This window comes from Carlito syrichta, unplaced genomic scaffold (genome assembly GCF_000164805.1).
Source record: "Carlito syrichta isolate Samal-C Ts95f unplaced genomic scaffold, Tarsius_syrichta-2.0.1 Scaffold307199, whole genome shotgun sequence".
Lineage (NCBI taxonomy): Eukaryota > Metazoa > Chordata > Mammalia > Primates > Tarsiidae > Carlito > Carlito syrichta.
The window spans coordinates 389,861-405,483 of NW_007251295.1; the positions used below are offsets into that span (position 1 = coordinate 389,861).

At 38.2% G+C, this 15,623-nt stretch overlaps 1 protein-coding gene across 1 annotated transcript in view; it reads left to right on the forward strand.

Moving 5' to 3' along the window:
* PLCH1 (phospholipase C eta 1) overlaps positions 1–15,623 on the forward strand; it is a 260,899-nt gene that overhangs the window by 229,369 nt on the left and 15,907 nt on the right. Inside the window, exons 13-18 of the mRNA XM_021715578.1 lie at positions 2,498–2,569; positions 6,073–6,164; positions 9,884–9,981; positions 13,266–13,445; positions 13,535–13,642; positions 14,868–14,992. Of these exons, the coding sequence (XP_021571253.1) occupies positions 2,498–2,569; positions 6,073–6,164; positions 9,884–9,981; positions 13,266–13,445; positions 13,535–13,642; positions 14,868–14,992 (675 nt within the window). The remainder of the gene's footprint in view (positions 1–2,497; positions 2,570–6,072; positions 6,165–9,883; positions 9,982–13,265; positions 13,446–13,534; positions 13,643–14,867; positions 14,993–15,623) is intronic.

Below are 15,623 nucleotides of genomic sequence, written 5' to 3' on the forward strand. Positions count from 1 at the left end.
AGTCTGAAGCCCAGCAAGACAGAGTCTGTATCTCTCTGTTAGCTGTTGCCCTCGTACACATACCAAGTTCCTAGGACAGTGTCTTATTCATGAAGTCAATGGAAGTTGTGGTGCCGATGCTCAGGGAGAGGTCAAAGTTGGAGGTAGATATTTGTAGATATCTGTTTTCTACATAAAAATGGAGGTGTGAGCCGGACTCGGTGGCTCAGCCTGTAATCCCGTGCCTTTGGGAGGCTGAGTTGAGTGGGTTGCCTGAGCCCATGGGTTCGAGACCTGCCTGGGCAGCAAGACCTCATCTCTACAATAAATAAAAAAATCAGCCGGGCGTGGTAGCGCGCACCTGTAATTCCGGCTACTCGGAAGGCTGAGGCAGAAGGATCGCCAGAGCCCAGCAGGTCGAGGCTGTGGTGGCCGGGAGCGGCCACTGCACTACAGTCTGGGCCACCGAGTGAGACTCCAACTCAAAAAAAAAAAGGAAGTGTGGGATAAAAGAAGTTGAGAAGGGGAGAGGAGCCCTAGAGGGGACTTGGAGCTAGACAGAATCCCTGTTTTATCACCAATTGACTTTGTATCCTTGGACATATTATTTAGCTTCACTATATCTCAGCTTTTCTTTTCTGTGAAATTAGGATTTTAATCATACTTGTCTCCAGGGATGGTTATATATAGTATATGAAACTATGTCCAATGTACTTTGCATTATCCTTAGGTACAATAGGTACCTGTTAGGTAGGGTAATAATGCACCCCAGTTTGCCTGGTGCAGCCCTGCTTTTTATTCCTGTTGCCCCAGCATAATAATTAAAAGTGTCCTATTTCATTCTTAAAAGGTCCTGTTTTGGACAATAAATGACATGGTCCTCCTACCAATAGTTGGGCTATTGGAAGTAGAAAGGAACTCACAGATTAATTGGTCCATTTTACACATAAGAAAACTGAAACCAAGAGAAAGGGCTTTCCTAAGGGCATATAGCTGCTTGATGGAGAACTAGGTCTTTTAACCTGAAGAACAGTGTTTCTTTTATGACCATATCTAACTACCTTCTTAATTCTGGCGTTTTTGAACCGTTAATGATCAGCATTAACAGATTTTCAAAAGTATTGAACATACATGAGCCAGTCAACAGTTCACTAGCATCACTCTGGAAACCCCTCACCCTTCCTTCTGCATTTTTTGAGCAGCTCTTTCCCAACCAATTCTTGGACTTCTCCCATCTTCTTCCCACTCCTTATCTTTGATTAGTGTTTATGGATATGTGTGATGTCCTTCCAACATTTTGGTTTTAAATGACTTTGCTCACCTATATGTATACCATGTACATAGTTACCTCTGTTTTTTCTTTTTTTCTTTTTCTTTTTAAAGATGTGAGGTACAATTCAGGGTTAGATACATAAGTGGTCATTGTACAGGTGAAGTTTGGGCCTCCCATTGGTCCTCACTTCTCCTGGTTTGGGATCAGGTACCCTTATTAATGTTGTGTGCCACCCCTCCCCTGGCAGTGATCTGCTACTACCAATCTCCTTCATGTAATATTATGATAAATATTCAAGGTCCACTTATGAGTGAGAACATGTGGTATTCAGTTCTTTGTTTCTGTGATAAGTCACTGAGTATTGTTTTTTGTTGTTGTTGTTTAGCTGGAGCCCTATGCTGGTGGGGCCTGCTGGTCTATCTTTATACCCCATCATTAGTTGTGAACTGCCGAGCATATTTTTAGGGATAGCAATTGAATAAGAGTCCACACCCTCTTAATGGGTGGTCTTTCTGTTCACTAGTGAGAAATAGGCTCCAGGAAGGAAAGTTGACCCAAGATCTCTAACCTGGAAAATTAACCCACATGAGGAAAAATTCAGAGACTACAATACTCCTTTCCAGTGCTCATCACAGAGGAAATTATTTCAATGAACAAATAAGCTTTGCTGTGGTTTAGCTTAAACAGACAAACTAAAGCAATCTTATTATTTCATAGATATGCTTGAATTTTACTAATTTTTAATGTTTTAAAATTCCAACTTGCAATATTTAATCAATATGATCACTTTCTTTATTCAACAGAATTGGCTATTAATGACTAGGTCACTTTCCAAAATTAAATATCCTCTCAACTGAAAATTATTTATTCCTGCTCAGAATGTTCAAAAGAACACATCTAAGTGGTAGAGGGCCTGGTGAACAAGCACTGTGAGGACCAGCACAGCTGGGCATTGCTGAGCACGTGGTGAACAAATACTGTGAGGACCAGCACAGCTGGGTATTGCTGAACTGAGGTCCAGCTTTGGAAAGATGTGGGCAGCACCTCGTATCCTGGCTGGTACCCAAGCCTCTTTGTGCCAATGTTTCCTTTTCTTGAGGTACACCCAGCCATCTCTGTGGTAATTCACCCAGGAGAAAGGAAGTGATAGAGGCAAATGGGAGAGAGAAGAGGCTTCCTTTGCCCTTCCACCAGAACAAAGGGAAAAAAAGCAAAGATAGTTATATTACGACTTTCTTTACTCAGAATCCAGATGTGAAGGAAAGTGGAAAGAAATCACATGGACGGTCTCTCATGACGAACTTTGGAAAACATAAGGTATGAATTAAGAGTTATAAATATGCATAAGTCATTTAATTTAAAGATTCTGGCAAGTAACAGGAGAATATTATGACCTCGGAATCAGTGAACATTTCTTAAATAGGACCCCAGTAAAGGAAAAGATAAATATTTAAACTACATTAGAATTTAAGAACTTTTATTCATTAAAACTCTTAAAAAGCAAGTTGCATAGTGGAAAAGAATATTTTAAATACACATAACACATAATGATATACGTTATTAAAATTGGTGTGTGTATGAATATGTACATTATATATTCTGTCCTGACTATATAAATAGCTCTTATAAATCATTAAAAAACAAGCAGATCAAGCATGGTGGCTCACGTCTGTAATCTCAGCAATTTGGGAGGCCAAGACTAGCAGATGTCTCAACCCAGGAGTTTGAGACCAGCCTGGGCAACATAGCAAAACTTGTCTCTTCAAAAAGAAAAAAAAAATTGGCTGTGGATGAGGGGATGCACCTGTTAGTCCCAGCTACTCAGGATGCTGAGATGGAAGGATTGCTTGAGCCCAGGAGGTTGAAGCTGCTGTGAGCCGTGGTTGTCGTGATCATGCTATTGCACTCCAGCCTGGATCATCGAGTGAGACTCTGACTCAAAAAAAAAACCAAACAAACTAATTTTTTAAAAATGGGCAAATGATTTAAACAGGTACTTCAAAAAAGAAGATATTTAAATGACTAATAAAGAAAAAGGGCTCGCTGTTATCAATCATTTGGGAAATATACACTCACCACAATAGATTACATAAAAAGCCTGCAGAAACAAAATGTCAGTGAGGATGTTCAACTTGAACTCTCAATTACTGCTTGTGGGTGGGTATATTCGTGCAGCTACTTTGGTCCACTATTTTACAGTGTCTGCTAAAGCTGCACTTGATACTATGACTTAGCAGTTCTATTGTTTAGGTATATATCAATAACAATACATATAATGGTATTATTGGAAATAATATAACTAGGAAACAATTCAAATGTTTACCAACAATAGAATGAATAAAAATTGAAGTATAGTCATACAAGGGAATACTTAACAGCTACGAAAATGACAAAATTAGGAGTGCATACAATAACATAATGATCCTTATCAACATAATGTTTAGCAAAAGAAGCCAAACCCAAGAGAGTGCATACAATTTGATTCCATTTATATGAAATTCAAAACCAGACAAAAAATCTTGAAGAGTAGAACTCAGAATAGTTATTACCTTTGGAGACAAAGTAATGACTGAATGGGAAGATCAGAAGGCTTCTGCTGGTCAGATAAAGTTTCATTTCCTTACTCGGGTGGTTTTGCTTTGTGAAAAGTTATCACTTATGACTGATGTACTTTTCTAAATGTTTGTTATACTTCAATGCAAAGGTAAAAAATGTTATATAAGAAATCATTTATTGGATGGTGATTTTATGCATGAGTTTTCTGTCAGGACATTTTTTCTACTTTAAAAATGTCATATCTGGAATTTCCTGCTCATCAGTGGGATAATTTGTTAATAGGTTAGACAAATTAGTATTATAACAAAAAATTGAAAACAACCAAAATGTTCACCCATGAGAACTGTTTAGGTCAACTATGATTCATTTACATAATGGACAGTTATGCAGCCATTAGAAGAGATCAGCATACAAAATATTAAATGAAAAAAGTAAGATGAAAAATGAATTATATGACCATTTTATATGATAAGGTGTGTTAAAACTCTCTTTATAGAAGATATATCATTTCTCTGAATGTTATCTGTCATTGGGAATTCGTTTCTTATTTCTTTTTTTTTTTTTGCATTTTATAACAAAATACATTTTATTTTATTTTTATTTTAGATTCAGGGCCTACACATGCATGTTCGTTACATGGACATATATTGTGTAGTGGTGGGGATTGGGTCTCAGGTGGCGCATTCTCCAGTTAGTGAACATTGTACCCAATAGGTAATTTCTCACCACTAATAATTCCCCTCCCAACTCCCCTCTTTTTGGTGTTCCCAGTGTCTATTATTTCCATCTTTGTGACCATTTAGCTCCCTCATGTGAGTGAGAACATACGGTGTTTAGTTTTCTGTTTCTGAGTCAGTCACTTAAAAACTCATTTATTATTACATAATTCAAAGTACTAACTATATGTGGTATTTGAAAATATTTAACTTCTGGATTAAAATTATCTTCCAAAGTAAATGTTTTAGGAAGTACTTCAGCTACTATAGAATTAGAATTTATCTTGCCTCGAGTCATAAAAATAAATAGCTGTCATGAGACTTTATATATATTCTAATAAATATGAATAGTATTTTAAGTTGAAAATATAGAGTTTACAGAATGACTTTCTGTGCCATTTCATATAAATATCACGACAAGAATTCTTTAAAATTGCCATACCCTTTTTAAAGAAACACTAGGAAGTTGAAGAGGTTAGCCAGTTTACCAACTTGCCAAAGGGCCAATCTGCAATGTGAATTTATTCAGTGGGTAGGGTTCCCATGTACACCGAGCTTCTCAAGATAGAATAATGCCTGAGAAGGCTCCACACCAAACTGGCACCTCACTGTCAGGGCAGTAGAAAGTAGTTGCATGTGTTTGTGCCAGCTGTATAGCTTGGTTTTTTTATTTGTTGGATATAACTAAGTCTGGAAGTGACATATTGCCATGGTAATTTGGGGATGGAAACAACCACATTCCCAGATGTCTGGGGCATGCTGTCTAAAAGTTTTACCTTTGTTTGTGGATGCTGTATTTTTGGTGCAAGCTTTTCTGGATCTATTGGAGTAGTCCCTTCCCATCATTTGTATTGTTGAGCTATGTGTTGGCTGTCTCCAAAGTGGTGGGAATGGAACCACATTATCCCAAAAAAGGTTTATGCCAAACAGCTGATCTGCCCCAAAGACTTCAGATTAGTCCTGGAGACTTTCAGCCTATATCCTGTGGATAACAATTTTTATTCTGCGGCTAAAAATGAAAATGGGTCAAAATCTTTAAAAAACTGTTTGATTTACATAGTCATTTAAGTGCACACTGATCAAAGGCAGAAATGGTAGTTATTCATGTAAAAAAAAAAAAAGGTTTCAGCAAGTCCCTTTTCCTTAAGCCAAATATACCTTTATAATTCTTTAATCAATAATGAGCTTCCTATACAAAAGGGCATTTTGTCCCTTATAATCATTTAAATAGGTAGTGCAACTTTGGCTCTGTCCCCCATAGAGACCTTCAAAATGCATGACTAATAAAGACTTTCTAATGCATCGACTTTCTGTGGTTTAGAAGTCAGTTTCTGAGCATGAAACCTCAGTTTTGCATTAATATTTTAATATAATTATGGCCTTAGACATGCTTGTTATTAATGGTGAAGCAAGCTGCAATATTTGGTCTTTTTTATCCCTCCATTTATTGTATTTGTGTGTATCTGCATTCCAAGGCCAGTCCATACTTTGTATGTTGTAAACGTACCCGATGCATTGACTTTAAGTTTACTTTGATTTTTCTGGCAGAAAACCACAAAATCACGGTCGAAATCTTATAGCACTGATGATGAGGAGGAGACACAGCAGAATCTTGGCAAAGAGGGTGGCCAACTGTACAGGTAAGAAAGCATCTGCATGTTCCTTGACTCCTGAGAGCTCTCCATCCCTGTCAACTTGTTGTTTTATTTGTATGTGTCCAGATAATTGAATTATAAGGAAAATTCTCAGTGCTTGGGGACATGTGAAGAGATACTGGATATGAGATGATGATATACGTATATGGGGAACTTAGCACTGTGCCTGGCACATAATGAGCTCTGTATAAATGCTTGCTGTAGCAGTTGTCAAGTAAAAAGAAGAAGAGGGAGAGGGCTGTCACAGGAGACTAAAGGAGAAGACAGATGCTGAACACATGTTAGGAACCAGGAATGTGAAATCAGCCAGACTTCAAATTCTGTTTCCTCTACCAGCTTTTTTTTTCTTTTTGTGTTGGAGTCTTACTTGGTAGCCCAGTCTGGAGTGCAGTGGCATGCTTACGTCCACTACAGCCTCAACCTGTTGGACTCAGGTGATTCTTTCGCCTCAGCCTTCCAAGTAGCTGGAAATACAGGCACACACCACCATGCCCTGGAAATTTTTGGATTTATTGTAGAGATGAGATCTCGCCAAGTTCCCCAGGCTGGTCTCGAACCCATGGGCTCAGGCAATCCTCTCACCTTGGCCTCCCAAAGTGCTGGGATTATAGATGTGAGCCACCATGCCCGGCCTACTTCCCAACTTGAACATGGGGCAAGTTAGCTTCCTCATTTATATCTATCCCTTAGTGTCATTGTAAGGATTAAATGAATCAAGCTAATTAGCCCTGTGAGCCCTGGCCCAATTAAAGAAGTGCTCAAAAACTTTAGCTACTGTTTTTTTTGAAGTTATTATTCCCAATAGTATTTGTGATAAGAAACGTGACTATATTTTCAGAACCCAAATTGTTACACATGATCCAATAGAGGATGTTTTGGCAGTTCATTTATAGCATAACTTTCATGAAGATATGTATATTATTTTACAGATAGATAGATGTGAATACATACACATACACACCTATGCCTTTATTGAAAGATGAAATAAAATAAGAAGCATAGAGGCTGTGTAGGAGTTAAACTTCGGTGTTCAATTAAGCTTTGCATTTGAACTCCAACAGTATATCTATATATAAAATAGTAACCCATTAGTAAGGACAGAGGGGGTGTATATAGTCCCTACTCTTAGGGAATAGAAAATTGAATATGTAGTTACAGTAAAGGATAAAGGAGAAATAGGATCACCTTTTGAGAGACCTCTGTTATGAATGTTTTCAAAAATAAGTTTGAGAAAGGCTTAACTCTGAAACATGTAGCCAGGGAAATGACATTGTTTGAGAAAAGCCACGATAATCTTAATGTGTACAAATGAGACATCACTACAAGTATCACATGAAATCATGTTGCATGCTGCTATTGCATCACTTATAGATTTTCCCATAATAGTTATTAGGAGCATTTATGGTAGTGTCTTTTGGAACTTTAGTAACCTAGTCCACCCCAGGATGAGGATTAAAAAGAGCTAACTTTATGTAGAATTTCACCATATCGTAGTGGTCTTATAGTTTGACTTATAATTTCTAGGCATGATTTCACACTGATTTATAATCATTAGCCTTCACAAAACCAGACTTTCACGTGGCTATAGAATTCCTTAATTTTAGGATAGTGGAGGAACATGCATTCATTCTTTCCATTAGTTTTTATACCTGTTTCTAGTCACACCTCTATTGTTGACAAATGAACTGTTGGAGAATTTTATTGTTATTTTTTTACTGAATGTATGTAAGCGCCATTAGGGCAGGGATATTTGTCTGACCTGTTCACTGTTTTATCTCTAATAGGTGGTCAATAAATATCTGTTGAATAAATAAATAAATCTATATCACCACTATGTAATCCCAAAACATTTTTGTCACCCTCAAAAGAAACCGCACGCATTAGCAGTCACTCCCAACTCTCCTTTCCCTCAGTCTCTAGCAAACACTAATTTGCTTTTTGTCTGTATAGTTTTGCCCTTTCTGGACATGGCATATAAATGAAATTATCCAGTATTTGGGCCCTTGTGTCTGGCTTCTCTTACTTAGTATAATGCTTTCAAGATTCCTCTGTGTTGTACCATGTGTCAATACTTCTTTTTATTGCTGAATTGTATTCCATTGTATGGAGATGCTGCATTTTATTTATTTATTTATGAGTTAAAGGACATTTAAGTTGTCTTCACTTTTTGGTTGTTACAACTAATGCTGCTATGGACATTCTTGTATAAGTTTTTATGTGGACATATGTTTTTATTTCTCATGGATGTATACCTAGAAGTGGAATTGCTGGGTAATATGGTAACTGTTTAACTTTGAGGAACTGCCAAACTATTTTCCAAAGCAATTGTACCATTTTATATTCCCCAGCAATATATAAGTGTTCCCTTTTCTCCTTACCCTTGTCAGCACTTGTTGTTGTCTGCCTTTTTGGTTACAACTGTCCTAGTGTCCTAGTAGTGAGTGTGAAGTGGTGTTTCGTTGTAGTTTTGATTTGCATTCCCCTAATTACTAATGATGTTGAACCTCTTTTCATGTATTTATTGGCCATTTGTATATCTCCTTTAGTAAGGTTTGTTTTTGCTGGTCAGTTGTTCAGGAGAAAAGTGTGTATGTGAAGAAAATGTAATTGCCTTTGGTGGACTTTACTGTGATAGATAGTAGTGGTGCAATTTGTAAGGTTGTAGAGGAAATTCTAAGAGTGATTTGTAGGAGAAGAAAACTTTTTAAAAAAAAACAGCTAAGAAGAAAAAAAAACTCTAAACAAAGTAATTCATGTTTGTTTTAAGAAATTGAAGAATAGAGAAAAAAGTATAAAAATAAAATTGAAATTACTTATAATTATATCTCTAAACAATAATCACTATGAAAATTTGGCATATTTCCCTTTAGGTATATAATTCTTAATCCCACCATGCAATGTTTCTATACCATTTTGACCTTGGTTCTCTTCCCTGCAAAGGCAGAATTTGAGTGTTTCTCCCTAACTGGGTAACAGCGGGAACCACACCCCTCACAATAGAACCCACACATGCATGAGACAAGGCTGTGATTCCTGACAGAGCAGTAAATAAAACCACATCACAATGGTCCCCCCTTATTCACGAGGACTATTCACAATTCCAAGACCCTCTTGGATGCCTGAAGCTACAGATAGTAGTGAACCCTATATACACTATGTTTTTTTCTTTTCATTATTAAGTCGAGAAGTTTCACCTCTTTACTTAAAGGGAGCACTTTACTGCTGGCTTCTCTTTGACATATCCAAATTCCCAGCATCACTACTTTTGTACTTTGCAGCTATTAGTAAGGTGAACAAGGGTTACTTGAACATAAGCTCTGCGAGACATCCACAGTCAATCTGAGAGCAAGATGGCTGCCAAGTGAGTAACAGGCAGGAGGTGCATACAACATAGATACTCTGGAAAAAGGGATGGTTCATATCCAGGGTGGGATGGAGTACGATAGCATCAGATTTCATCATGCTACTGAGAGTGGTGCACAATTTAAAACTTATGAATTGTTTATTTCTGAAATTTTCCATTTAATATTTTCAGTCCACAGTTGACCATGGGATCATACTTGAGTTCTAATCCTGGCTCCCTTAGGACCTGGGACAGATATTCCCTATTTAATTGTTGTCTTAAATAGGGAAGGTGGAGTAACCAAGAGCCCAAACCTCTTGCAGCTGCAAAATATCATGAGTCCTGGTGGTGTACTTCACAGGTTGGGTCGCCGAAGGAAAACCATGAAGCTCTGCCGAGAACTCTCTGATTTGGTTGTGTACACAAACTCTGTGGCGGCCCAGGACATTGTGGATGATGGTAAGGACTGAGAGTTTTTCTTCTGCTCTGGATAAACATTCTTGACCTTTCTTTTTGACTGTTAATTAATCTTCTGTTAATCCGACCATCACCAGAAATTTCTTAGACTGTGCAAAAACCAATTTGGGTGTCAGGAAACTGACTGCTGATATGCTGCTGAGCTCACTTGGAGGGTTCTGTTGATTGCTGTGGTTGCCTGATTGGCTGGAGGTCAAAGAGATTCCTTCTGGGCCAAGGAGGACTTTATTATTATAAAAAGACAAATACATCAGAGCAAGATCTTCCTCCAATGCTTGAACTGGAGACCGGGTCTGGCTTGAGAACCAGGTCATAGATGGCCATCCCAAGCGTGAAATTAATTGACTAAAACCACACCTTGAAAAACCCTATATTTTCTCACTGAAAGTTTTGACTTTGAAGAAAGTAATTTAATTCAGATTCAAGTTTTAATAAAAAGGACAGAAATCTCAGCAGCATTGACTCTTGCACTGTTTTTCACCTGTCAATTGGCACACTGAGCTGAGGAATTCCAGTCACAACTATTCTTACCCTTTACTTTTCTGCTTGTTGCTCTTTTCTCCTTTGTCTTCTGTTTCATTTGTTATTGAATGCTTACAGAAGTAACCTACTGCTATGTAGCTTTTCATCTAATTTTAACTTTAGTGAAACTGAAATGTAAATCAGAACCTCCAGTTTTCCTAACAAGTCTTACTGAGGGGAAAACTGCATCATGGTGAGTCTTACATCCTCACAAACCTCCAGGATTCTTCTCTCAGCTCTTCCACCCCCACTCCACAAGTATATCTTTTTCTATTTGCAGAAAGATTTATTTTCTTCCCTTTGGTGTTGATTCCTTCTTCGAATGGTGACAGTTATACAAGATTCAAATTAATTTCGTGTGTGAGAGCATGCAAAACTGTAGGATTCTCAGCAAGTGAGCAACACATTCTTATAATAACTGCCCACAGCTCAAAAATAAGCTCAAAGAGTGGTTGAATGAAGTTCAAGGTATATTTGGTTTAGGGAATAAAAATTTCCAATAAATGCCTTGGAAACCACGATCCTATTGGCTTAATGGAAATTAATCTTGAGTACAATTTAGCTCTTGAACTTCAGGTGTTTTTGTCTTTTTTTTCCAGCCATAAAATGAGAACCTGATAATGAATGCTTCTATTATTGGCATAGCTTATCCTAATGCAATGCAACTCAATTCTATTAACATACTAATTGATATGTGCCTAATGAGCAAGGTTATCTTAATAATACTGTGGTGTGGATATTTATGTGGACAGAAAAAATGACGATATTGATTATAGCATTATTCCATCAGAATCAGACTTGTCAAAAACATTGTATTTTCTTCTATCATATTTAAGACATTCATCATTGAAATCTCCAAATAAGTTCAATTATAGTATACTTGAGATATGTAAACTATGTCAACATGTAAAATATGTCAGTAAGTTAATCAATAAATATACATCTTTAAGGAAAGGGTCTATATTAGAGAAATCATTACATTAAAAGCTGTAATTCTCTTATTTCTCTGCCTCCAGCTGTATTTATGACTGTTCCAAGTCCCAGCTCTAAAGTGTCATTGTTTGTCAACTGACCAGTGTCTAGCATCTAATGGTGTACAACCCTGAGGACCACAGGTGGTGTGTTTGCTAATACACATGCACAGTCTAGATAGAATCCAAGCCCATTTGTTTTAGCAGGACCACATATAGTTCAATTCCTTGGTTTCATAGACCTTACCTCTTAGTCTAGGTAAAGGCACACTCAGCTTGTTAAAATTGGAATAAGCATGAGACTTTGGGCAAGTCTGGGTCTTTATCTGAGCTGGCCTTTTCAGCAGGTCCAGAGGACATATAGGCGGTTATTTTGAGAATAGAGTATGGATGCTTGGTAAAGGAGTGGAGATAGTAAGGGCCTTATAGATATGGTGCAAATGGTGGGATTGGGGATAAAAGTAGAATATTAAATGTTTGAAGGGACCAGCCATGGTGGTTCACACCTGTAATCCCAGCAGTTTGGGAGGCAAAGGTGGGTGAATCCCTTGAGGCCAGCAGTTCGAGACCAGATTGGACACCATAGTGAGACCTGTGTCTCTACAAAAAAAAAAGTTTGAAGGTTTACTCTGTCATGAGCCCCAAAATTTGAACTTCCTTGTCCTAAGACTGACCCCTCCTGATGATTGTCCTAGCAGAAACTTTAGTACAGGCATTATGTACTTTTATTCCTCCTCTTTTTTTTTCATAGTTTATATGTTTGTCTAGGTGAATGATTGTCCTTACTTCTAAAACTTTTATTTCCTTATAATACTTTTTGAGCTCTATTTCTCCATTATTATTTCTTTCTCCCAAACAAGTCTTGACTAGTTCCATAATTCTATTTAAGTCAACTTTAAAACTCAGTTTTTCTTTTTTGTAATTGGCCTTTTTCCTTTTATTTTCTTGGACCCTGCATGTTATCAGGTAATACACATTACACATGTGTGTCTTTTAGATGAATGCCTTCAGTGAATGTCTTCTTGTTATTAGGAATAAGTTATATAGGTTATACTGATATTTTTTGTTTGTTTGTTTTGTTTGCTTTTTTGAGTCAGGGTCTCAGTCACCCAGGCTGGAGCGCAGTGGCATGATCTCAGTGCAGCCTCAACTTCCCTGCAGCCTCAACCTCCTGGGCTCAGGTGATCCTTCCATCTCAGCCTCTCAAGCAGCTGGACCACGTGCCATCATGCCTGGCTAATTTTTTGATATTTTGTTGAGACAAGATCTTGCTATATTGAATAAGCTGGTCTCAAACTCCTGAACTCAGGCAATCCACCTGCCTCGGCCTCCTAAAGTGTTAGGCTTATAGGTGTGAGCCACCCACCATGCCTAATCTGATAGTTTTATCTGTGTTCCCCTATGTCTTTGGTAAAGATATGCTGTTTGAGTTAGGTACCTAGAAAATATTTTTTCTGCCTGCCCTCTTCATGCTAGCCAGATAGACAGACATAAATTAATGAGATGATTGGGTTTCTGGGAGAACAGAAGGAGACTCAGAAATAGACAGATGCCTTAGCAAAATATGCAGCTCTGATTTGACTTCAAAATGGCAGAAGAGTTCTAAGAATGGAATTTACTGGGTCTTTCTTGGTCAGGAGCTGTCTCTACTCTGGCTGAATCTTTTCAATCTTCTTTCTACTATTTGTATAATGGCATTATTAACTTTTTTGCAAGAGGTGTTTTCTTTGCTGTAGTTCTCACCTTCCTTTTTTCTTTATTAAAAACTGCCAGGAACCACAGGAAATGTGTTATCCTTCAGTGAAACAAGAGCACATCAAGTGGTTCAGCAGAAATCTGAGCAGTTCATGATTTATAACCAGAAGCAGCTCACAAGGATTTACCCCTCCGCTTACCGCATTGACTCTAGTAACTTCAACCCTCTACCCTACTGGAATGCAGGCTGCCAGCTAGGTTTGTACCCCCTGGGAAGGAACCGTTCTCTGTATGTTCTCACTACTCTGCCATCTTGCCTAATTCTCTCCAACTTCTAACTTGCGCAGTGGCACTGAACTATCAATCTGAAGGGCGAATGATGCAGTTAAATCGAGCCAAATTCAAGACGAATGGCAACTGTGGCTATGTCCTCAAACCCCAGCAAATGTGCAAAGGTGTGGATTAAGTTCATGGTCATGTCTCTAAATGCAGGTGACCTCTATTAAAGAAGCTCTTTAAAAGTGTGATATTCTAGTGTTTTGTAACTTTTTTTAAAGGTAGGTTAAGGTGTTTGGATGTAAGCTAGAACCCTTGTCACTATTATTTAATATTTGGTAGCGTGATGTTTGAATGTTATCTTGTGAGGTTATGTATTTCAAGAGGGGCATGAATAGCAACGGGTTATCCAACATCCCAGTATGATATTCAGTGGGCATTACTATATATAAACCACAATGTTTTAAATGCCTTCCAAGGTCTGAGCCCATCTTCTAGACATGATTTTAGGGAGTATGAATCTGAGACCTGCCAGCAAAATTAAATTCCACCCGAAACAATTTTATCAAGCCCTTCTAGTCTGTGCGGTCGAGTTACAAAACAGTGTTAGCAAAAGAGAAAGGATAATGTAGTGTTAGATCAAACAACCCTTTCTTTCGGTTCTGCTCATTAAAATTCTTTTTAAATTTCCCAAATTAAGTTTTTAACAATTCAGCTTAAAAAAATGTTGACAGATGTTGTCGTCAGGATGTTATGCTTTGCATGTTTTTTTGCTCTGCTGTTGACTTAATTTCATGTCTTTTTCTGTTTGTTCAATTCACTTTATACCTGAGATAGTTTAGGTTAGAAAGTTGTGTGACTCTCACATAACTGCTCTTCATTTTTATAGTATTGGCATTCAAATAAAACGCCTCGTTTCCTCCCGGCCGTGGTTGATCATTGCGTTGCAGACCCTCACTTTACATCAGTCCATCCCTCTGGCCTTTGGGAGAGTGGATTCTTTTTTTTCTTTTTTTTTTTTTTTTGAGTTGGAGTCTCACTCTGTCGCCCAGACTGGAGTGCAGTGGCCGCTCCCGGCCACCGTAGCCTCGACCTGCTGGGCTCCAGCGATCCTGCCGCCTCAGCCTTCCAAGTAGCTGGAACTACAGGCACATGCTACCAACCCGGCTAGTTTTTTTATTTATTGTAGAGATGAGGTCTCTGAAAACAACACTTTTGGGCTAGCTGGTGTTGCCTTTAGGCAAAAACCATACTGATTATTATGGGAGAGTTTCTTTGCTCTAAGAAACACTCGTAGTTCAGCATTTGTTGTCTCTTTGTTTTATAAGCTTAAACATAGCTTGTTTTACAAGCTGTGTGTGTGTGTATCTTTTGTGTTACCCACACCTGCTTTATTTGGCTTAGGTACTTTTAACCCTTTCTCTGGTGACCCACTTCCTGCAAACCCCAAAAAGCAGTTCATCCTGAAAGTGATCAGTGGACAGCAACTCCCTAAACCTCCAGACTCCATGTTTGGAGACCGAGGCGAGGTAAGCTGTGTATGACTATGTGTAAGTGGTTAATTACATGATTATTGTGTTTGCATTTTGTCTGAAATGTCCTCAGAGCTGTGTGTGTCTGTACGTGTGCCTGTGAGTGAGCACTGACCTCAGCTCATCAGACATTAACCAATTTGTTGGCAAATCACAGTGGACTGCAGTGTATCAGCTGTTTTGGAGATGTAAGTGCACACAGTTCGATTCATGATTCAAGGCTAATACTGTCAATGCTAATTGGGGTGCAAAGACCAATTCCATTATGAACAGAAACTTTGCTTAAGAGTATGTCTTATAACCTCCCACCCACATTCCTCAACCCCTGTGATACTCACCCCCAGCCACATTTCTTTGACCATGTGTAGATTTTTGTCACATGTTGCACATCTGTGGCATGACTTTAAATTGGTCTTCCTCTGTTACCACAGCCCCCTCACTTCCAGAGCTTTTAGTCTACTGTTTCCATTATACCTGGTCTTGACCTTCTTGGCCTCTGTTTTCTCCTTACCCATCAGCTCCTTTCATGCTCATGTTCTTCCTCTCAGAGCTGGTGCATCATTTCAGGCTCTGTGCTGCCCCTACCAGTTAAATCATCATTTCTGGTTTTTTTTTTTTTTTTTTTTTT